Source organism: Nicotiana tabacum, chromosome 10 (assembly GCF_000715075.1).
Source record: "Nicotiana tabacum cultivar K326 chromosome 10, ASM71507v2, whole genome shotgun sequence".
In the NCBI taxonomy this organism is placed as follows: Eukaryota; Viridiplantae; Streptophyta; class Magnoliopsida; order Solanales; family Solanaceae; genus Nicotiana; species Nicotiana tabacum.
The window spans coordinates 27,761,910-27,771,632 of record NC_134089.1 but is presented as its reverse complement, the minus strand read 5'-3'; the positions used below and the strand labels follow the sequence as shown (position 1 = coordinate 27,771,632).

Sequence of the window (9,723 nt, the reverse complement as noted above, 5' to 3'; positions counted from 1 at the left end):
GATGCGACACATCCAACCTCTCCTTCTCTACCTAGAGCACCTTTTCTTCATATTTTTGTACTCCAAACACCCTAATTCATCACACACAACTCAATTAGTCATAAAACCAATAACTAAGCTATGTTGTGCATTTTTAACACCAAATAGCAACAAAAAACGGTTAAAACATGGGTAAAGTAATATCAAAATAAATAGAAATATGCCCAACATCACTTACCTTACATGACTCTTAAGTTAAAAACTCGTTGTTTCATTCGGTACTTTACTATTTTTAATAGTTGTCATATTTCTCAACCTAAACTCCTTATCCTACTTGATGTTTTTACTTCGCTGAAAAATCATTATTATTTTTAATTTAACAAATTCCACATTTAATTTGGTAGCTTATCTGATGCTTTATTTTATTTAAAAATATTATTTTCTTCACTCAAATGATTTCTAAAATAAATTTATTTTTTCACATGATTTCCTTTGTTCAAAGTTATTATTATGCCTAATCATATACAAATAAATCTCTTGAACACTTTAATTAGCATTTGATACGGATACAATGTACATGGTGGTACGTGAATTTTGCCGTGCAAAAGTGATTTGGAAAAATGTGGGCATGGGGTGACATATGTGTAAGGTTTGAAAGTTGCGACTTATGATTTGAGATTGTGAGGAGTGATACATCGGGTAATTCTTGTTGTAAATTGTGCATTTGGAACGATTCGATTGATTGAGTCGTCATCCGTTTCTTTATTACCGTCTATTTCTTGTTGCTATTTGTGTTTCTATTAGTTTCGCTGTTGATTGTAAATTTGTAATCTTGCGGTTGTTGGTCCTATATTAACGTTCTTTTCATTATTAGCTTTAATTTATATCTTGCACAGATTTACATGTCCGGTAGGTGTCTTGATCTGGCCTCGTCACTACTCTATCAAGGTTAGGCTTGATACTTACTGGGTACCGCTGTGGTGTACTCATACTACTCTTCTACATATTTTTGTGCAGATCCAGGTACTTATGATCGAGTTGGTTTGAGATTTACGTCTGCGCAGCTGGAGTCTTCAAGGTATACTTGCTTGACGTTCGCAGGCTCTGAAGTCACCTTCTGTAGTCTTTTATTTCCAGTGTTTCCTATTATTCCGGACAAACATGTATTGTATTGTTATTTTTAGTGGCCCTTAGAAAAACTTATGACTTATACTACCGGTTTTGGGATATAGTATCATGTTGAGATTGTTGGCTTATTATAGAAACTTCTGTTTCATGCTTAGTAGTTATTTGGTTAAAAATCTTTACTTAATCAACAAGTATTAGGCTTACTTAGTCTTAGACACTAGGTATTATCACAACATTCTACGGAGAAAAATTGAGGTCGTGTCAAAAATGATTAGATCGACTAGCGTCTTGCAGCGACTTATAACTAACTACTTCCTAAATCAAATTAATGCTAATTGTCTATTCAAACGATTTTCCTAAAATAGTAAAGTAAGCAATCGGGAGAAACAAGTAGGCAAAATTGGGTTGAATTCAATAAGAGATACTATATTTAAGAGTACTTACAAGTTAGCTAACAATTCATGTGGAGTTCTTTATTTGAATCGACTAATTGATTTATCTAGGTTATTAATCGACATAGATAATTTTGCTTATATGAATCTTTCGAATCTTGCTCGCCTATTAAAATTAATCTACACATATATGCCTATGAAATCAAAATTAACAAGAAAAGTAGTTTCATAATTCCTGTATATCGATTAGATATAAATCTTTCTAAGCGTGAATCTGTCCTCTAAATGCCTAGGTTCAAAAATTTGCCCTATTCAATCATATCGCAATCTTAATAAAACCCGCATTTTCATGTTTGAATTAAGAGTCATAGATAGTATCTAATTTTTGGCTAAATAATCAAATAATTAAACACTTGATATGAATAAAGAACCAAATACGAAATAATTAATAATATCAATTTAAGATACGAATAACACTATTAAAAATACCATAACCCTAGGACTAAGGAGTTTAGCTACATATAATCATGATAGGAAATCCATTACAATTCCAATAATTCATAAAATTTAAGAAAGAAAAGAGAGAAATTAATCACAGGATAAACCCATAAAATGTACATTAGATCCGTCCCTACTTCTGATCAATGACGACTTTCGAGTGTTTATCAGATGAAAATTGCTTAAATTTAGGATTTTCCAAAGAAAACAAACAATATTTATATATAGGATAGGATCGAAACTCTTGAAAAACATAAAAATTCATTAAATAAAATTCACGAATATAAATTCATGAATTTGTGAATCATAAGAGAAAATACATTCTTCAAATTAATAATCAGAAAGGTGTGAGATACATATCCCTCATAAGATCAAAGAAATACATCGTATATTTATTGTCTTCAGAAATGGGATTTGGAACACCTGGAGTGAAATAACGCTCACACACGAATATAGGATTTGATGCAGCCTGAGCCGCTAGATCAATGTTACCGTTTACGAGTAAGGTTTCCATCAAATTCCGGAATTCTGATTTCAAAAGATTATACTGATGAAGACACTTCCTGTAAATTTGCTTATATTCTGGATTTGTTTCATTTGCAGTGATTGTCCAAACTTTCCTGTGAACTGTTTTGTAGTTTACTTGTGCCAATCTAAGTGTAATGAATTCAAGATCAAGCTTAGTTTTTGCCCAAGGAGCCTCTGGATCATTCTCCATAATATTATAACAAAAATCTCTTGCACCAGTGTTCTCACAAGCCTTTTGAATTAGTGGGGTCACAGCATTTACTCTTAAATTTGCACCAAAGAGATCAAAACTTAATACAAAAATCAAGGCTAGTAAGATTGATGAAGAAGTAGAAGTTGATCTCCCCATTTTTTTTCTCTCTTTGATATATCCTAATTTCTTTGTTTGAGATTATATATATATTAGTTGGTTTGATATATAAAATGTAAAAATTTAATTAGTAAAATATCTTAGTGTAGAATTTTTCTTGAAAAGTTAATACTATTAATGTTTTTACTTATTACAAACTTAAATATCTGATTCCTATTTAATATTGGATTATGATATTCTAAATTTGCCATCATTATAATAGTCAACATCTTAAATTGATATATGCATTTAATTTTGTAACCCGTTTGAGATCCCACAAAAAGGATATATGCAAATGCTAAACGAAATATTCTCAAATTTTTCAAATTAAGGAGGCTGGTGATCTTATGTACAACTAATAAAATTCTAAGACATATAGAGAATGAATGCATTTACTTAATTAAGATCCTCGCCATCTGTCAGATTGTGATAATCCTCACTTATATTAAGCTATGGACTCTTCATTTTCACTATCTTTTCTAGCAAGTTGTCCAAATTCAAGACAATTGCCTAATTTTCGAATAAAATAAATTTCACGGATTATAATTCAACTTTAAATTTATTGTAATAAAGTCATAATACAATGCAAATGGAAAAAATACTCAATAATATTAAGGTTGCATTCAAGAATATTACTTTTTATTTTTGAACAATATTTTCAAAAGATTTTTGGGGACTCGCCTCGGGACTCGGGGCGGGGCAATATTAAAATGCCCTTACATCTGTGAACTTTCACAAGCGCCCGACTGTGCACCCGAAACATGCCTAACGCTCTTCGCTCGAGGCTCACCTAATAATTCCTAACGCAAATCATGCATCAAACTCCCAAAGTAGTATTATTGACACTCAAATTTTTGTAACAAATGAATGATTAAAGTTTTATTCATCAATAGAAATATGAAGATTGAGAATAACTCAAAATAATGAGCCATAATATTACATATTTACTAATTGAAAATATCATAAATTGAGTATCATTTGAATAGCCAAAATTTACATCTTCATTTACTATAGATATTCATATTTTAGTTGTGTCTCTCTAAATTATCAAACTTTTATTATTTTGCTAGTTGAAAGCAATTTTATATTTACTCATGAGGAGTAATACTTAAACTATAATATTGATGAAGTTTATTGATTATTAACTTTTAATGAGGTAAACCGTATAATCTGATAACTTTTTCCAAAATATCGTAATCTGTTAATCATTGAAGATAAGACATTATAGTTGATTTTTTATCTTATAGTAACTTTAATATTATTGTATTGTTTTATATTTATAAAAGATGCTAGATGTTTTTATTTTTGTGAGATTAATAGTTTTTTGTTTTAAGTTTCTTAAACTTTTAATGTACTTTATATATTTTCTGTGGTAATTTTTTATTTTATTAATTTATAAACAAAAATTTAAAGATTCATGGGTCTTACTGCCTCTTGTTTCGGGGCTTACACCTCACCTCGTGTTAAGTAAAACTTTCCACCTTATGCCTCCGCCTCTTAAAACACTGTTTTTGAATCTATGATTTCACATTCTGATTAATGCTTTTCTGACGCATTTGATAAATTGAAGATTGGTTAAGATTTTTCAAAGAAAACTAACAATCGCTGCTAAAAAAATGCGAAATCATGTCAGAAATTCATTAAAACTGTACCCATAGCAAACATTTCCATTGGAATTTTGCATCTTTTTAGCAATGAATATACATTGGCCAGGAACTCTTGAAAAAAACATAAAATTTCATTAAATGAAGATTATCACAAATTTGTGAATCATACAATCATAGGAGAAAATACATGCTTCCTATTCCAAAGGTATGGCTGAAATATCCCTAATAAGTTCAAAGAAGGAAGCCATATTTTCATTATCTTGATCAAAGGGATTTGCAATATTTGGAGATTGCGTCAAATAATCCATACAAGTAAATAGATGAAGCTGTGCACCCTCAACCGCTTGAGCAATATTACCATTGAATTCCAAGGTATGAATTAAATTCTTGAAATCTGATTTCAAAAGTAAATACTGATGAAGACAATTCTTATAAATTTGCTTAAATTCTGGATTTGTCTCGTTTGAAGTGATTGTCAAAACTTTCCTTGCAATATTTGTGTAGTTTGTTTCTGCCAATCTAATTGTAGTGTTTTCAAGATTGAACCTAGTTGTTGCCCATCGAGCATCTGGATCATTTCCCAAAACATTATAGCAAAAATCTTTTACATTAGAGAAATCACAAGCTGTTTTAATTAGCTGGGTTATAGCATTTGCTCTTAAGTTTGCACCAAAAAGAGCAACACTTAATAGAAAAATATAGGGGAGGAGGAAGATTAGTGAGATTGATGAAGAAGTAGAAATTGATCTCCCCATTTGTTTTTCTCTCTGTTGGAATAAAATATAAACATGGTTATATATAGTTTGATATAGAAGTGTATTTAATTTTCTTTATATCATGGATATTCTAGTTTTAGAAATTCTCTCGACAAGTTAAAGCACTAATAATGTTCTTGCTAATGTTTGATTCTCTTTTAATATGGAATTATGACAATCTAAATTTGCTGTAATAGCATTTCCAAGCCATTTTGAGACCCCAAAATTATGGATATTATGCAAATGCTGATCATATGCACCAACTTCCATAAAAGGCTGATCTTATAATTAGTCAGATTCTAAAACACATAGAAAATACCCATAAAGTAAGGAGGAGACCTAATAAAGTAAAGTGATTTTTACCTTCCTATAATATATATAAAAAAAAAAAAAACTTATTTACCTTATATACAATTAATATTAATGAGTATCTTTTTATATTAGGAATTGTATTCTATAATGTACGAATCGTTCTATGAAAATTGTATTTAAGTTATAAATACTATCTTTTTACATAAAGGTGTTGATATGTATCAAAATTGTTTTAAGAGATGAAGTTTCGATTGCAATAATTTCAGAGAGGAAGAAGAATACACCACATACAAAATATATACAAAACACATACAAAAGAGATATTGTATAAAATTTGTATGAAAAATGTATTTAAGTTGTATGATATTGTAATTGTATCTAATTGGGTAGAAATTATGTATAAAAGTTGTAGATGAGTTGTATATTATATAATTAGTTGTATGAAATTTATTCTTACTATGTATATTGTTATAGATATTTAAATTTGCATTAAATTTGTACGAAATTTGTTTTTAATATGTATGTTAAAATTTATATCTTTTATGTATGTTGTTGTAAATATTCAAATTTGCACTAAATTTATACGAAATTTATTTTTAATCTGTTTTCCTCTTCGAGACAGCTAGTTCAGTCAGAAACTCTGAAATAAGGATGATTTTCCCTTCCAATTGTATAGGGTGCCAAGATAAATCATCTGATCCTACTTGGTGAATGGTGGAGACTTTTGACACCAATGTTTCTGGTACAAGATAGACAATTGGTTCGTCCTTAAATGATTGAATTTTCCCTAGAATTGTAAAGGGAGTACAATAAAATTTTAGCATGGTATATGAAAAAGTGATTTGTCGGATCGTGATCGGAACTAACTCATATGAAGTGTGGCTTCAGTACCCACATATTTTGGCTCTCAATTAAGAGAATTATGGGCGGAGGGAGGCGGCAGAGAATAGGAAAAGGGAGAGAACAGAGAAAAGGAAAGGGTATAATTGAATCCCCTAATTTAAGGCACTAATAATGGATTGTATATAAATTATAAGCAAACGTTATTTAAGGCGGGTAATATACAAAATTAGGATAATTTTGGTAAATAAATTTTAAATTTCGTATAGAAACAAAAAAATCCCGTAAGTAAATCACTTATTCGGACCAGGAATTTAAACCAAACCAATAAAGTAAATGCAATTAAATTTTAAAGTTCCTTGGATGGTCTAGCTGTCACGCCCCGGATATCCCATTCTCGGGAATCGTGATGGCACCTACTAATGTGAGCTAGGCAAGCTGATTGTTTGAACAAATTACCTTTTTTTATCCATTTTATATTCCTTAACAGTTATGAAGCAATATTGTGTAGACAGGGAAATTTACAATAAGCGGAAGTAAAACAATAAACAATAAAACTGCTAAGTGTATCCAATACAATTGTTTAAACAAGACTACCCAGAACTTGGGTCACGGTTTCACAGACTGTCTAAGAATACTACAAATAAGATCTGAATGAAATACAAAGTCTGTCTCTGAATAGAAAAAACAACAAGAGAAAGGATAGCAAGAGATGCCAAGGCCCGCGGACGTTTGCAGAACTACCTCGGGTCGCCTGTGTGGATTGAAGACAACACCCTCACTGCGGTCCAAATGCTCCGGTATCAGTATCTGCCCACAGTGCAGAGTGTAGTATCAGCACAACCGACCCCATTAGTATAGCCAAACAATAATCCCTCCACCAAGTCTTGGCGGAACCAGACAAGCGAAAAGTAACAAAATCGACCCCATTGGTCTCCACTATCCCCATGTTCCTGAGAACCTCATAACATCTGTCTAGATAATCCTGGAGATCCTCAGAAGAAGCACCGCTGAAATTAGTAGTGAAGAGCTTGGTGAACCTGTCCAATCTCCACAAAGCATCGACAAACATAGCTGCTCCATCACCGGTCTGGGCTACCACACCCGGCTAAACTGCTCCAACTGGTTGAGCTGCTGGAGTCTGAAACTGGGGAGCCATCTGCTCCGGAGTGCGAGTAGTAGGAGTCTGGGCTCCTCCTCCAGCTTGAGAGACGGCTGGTGCTACAGAAAGCAAGCCTGCTCGGGTGACACTCTCCATAAGGCCCACTAGACGGACCAGAGCATCCTAGAGTACTGGGATAGCAATAAACCCTTCTGGGACTTGAGGATGTCCCATTTAAGGGGTTTAATTGTTTAGTTTTTTTTCTTCAAAATAGAGATAAGCTATTAATTTTTTGTATAGAATTTAAGTTTATGGTTCTGGATCTCAACTTTTTGTATAGACATTTTACAAGTTGATTGAGTACCTCTTTTGTTTTGTTTTGATTATTCGGTATCAGAATCTGTTTACCCTATTCATTCAGATTCGCACCAAATAGGCCAATTATATATGCAGAGGCGGAGGAGGGGTAAAGCACTCTCTGTCGAAAAATTCTCCGTTCACAAAGCACCTCATGTTAAAATGGCGGGATCCCAAACATATACCTTCCATTCTTGACGGTATAGTCAAACCTCTCTATAACAGCCTCGTTAGTTCCGGATATTTTTGAATGTTGTAGCGAATTGCTATTATAGAAAACATACTTTTATAGAGAAGTACTGTTATATAAGGATATTGTTATAGAGAAGTCTGACCAGGGGCGGCCCTACCCTAAAGCAGGTAAAGCAACTGCTTTAGGCCCCACATTTGTGGGGGCCCCATTTTTTGTTACACCTATTATATTATATACTCCATATGTTTTAATTTAGATGAGGTTGTTTGACTCGCCACAGAGTTTAAGAAAAAAAAAACTTTTAAAACTTATGGTCTTAAAAGCTTAAAGGGTAAAAGGATTTGCAACTAATATGATTGCCAAGAAAATTGCATCTGAAATGAAAATCAAACATGAAATTCGTAAGAAACGTGTGATATATAGAAAAAAATAATTTACCAAGAATATTGATATTGAAATCTCAAAATCTCTCGAAGAGTACTTTAGAGTTAATTGCTTTTTATACATAGTAGACAAGACTATTTTTTTCACTTCAAAATAGATTTAAACAATTCGAAGCATATGAAAATATTTTTTATTTTCTATTAAACATAAAAAAACTGAGATCACTAGATGATAAAAATTTATAAAAATACTGCCTTAATCTTAAGTGTTTCTTGAAGCATAATAATCAATCTAATATTGATAGTTTATATTTATTTTCTAAATTAAAAGTGTTAAGAAAAATAGTACAATTAGAAGATAATAGTTTAATTGATATACTCAATCAAATAAAAAGATTTGATTCTTTTCCAAATGCTTATATTGTTTATAGAATAATGTTAATAATTCATGTTACCGTTACTTTAGCAAAAAGAAGTTTTCCGAAATTAAAATTGATAAAATCTTAACTAAGCTCAATAATGTCTGAAGAAAGGTTAAATTGATTAACTGTATTGTCAATTGAGAAACAATTATTAGAAAAAAAATTGATTATAAAAAAATTATTAATAACTTTGTATATAAAAAAACGAGAAAATGGACTTCAAACTAAAAAAATAATAATTAAAAAATATTAGAACCCTCGTAAAATTTGACGTTAGGCCACAAAATTCGTCGGGACATCCCTGAGTCTTGACTGTAGTACTATTTAAGTTGCCATATTGCGAGAAAAAATGTACAGTTTGGCGATCTGCTATATAATTTTTTTTCTTTCCAATCTGCTATTTGACTGGATATCTCCTCTTTACGGTGCCCTTTCCTTGTTTTATCTTGCGGTTTAAATATGGTAAATTTCCAAGTTTTATCTTTGGTTGGTAGTAACAGATAACAAACCGATAATGCATAGAGAAGATGGAAATACATCAACCATAAATTGACTAATATTAGTTCTTCATCACCGATATTTGATGCTTCCGATTAGTATAAGAGACGATTCGAAATGGTTACATTTAATTTGTCGAACGCAACAACTTGTTATATATGACACAGTACGTACTATATATACTAATATTATCTTTAAGTAGCAATTTTATTTTTAAAAAAAAAAAACAAAAAGAACTAGCATCTACAATTAGTCAGCTACAGAAATCGTCCAAGTCGTCTCTTAATTAATTATTAGGAAGCATCCAGTTTATAAGTGTTGATGAAGTAGTATTAATAAAGTAAAAGCTAGTTGATGTATTTTATATGGGGAAAAAAAAA

General features: G+C 31.2%; 1 protein-coding gene across 1 annotated transcript; it reads right to left on the bottom strand.

Moving 5' to 3' along the window:
• Positions 1–2,334: 2,334 nt before the first annotated feature.
• LOC142165048 (uncharacterized) lies at positions 2,335–2,874 on the bottom strand. Its single transcript, XM_075223690.1, has one exon. The coding sequence runs from the start codon at positions 2,872–2,874 to the stop codon at positions 2,335–2,337; it is 540 nt and encodes a 179-aa protein (XP_075079791.1).
• Positions 2,875–9,723: the final 6,849 nt, after the last annotated feature.

Coding starts and splice junctions, on each gene's coding strand:
- LOC142165048 (XM_075223690.1), bottom strand. CDS start 2,874: ATGGGGAGATCAACTTCTACTTCTTCATCAATCTTACTAGCCTTGATT.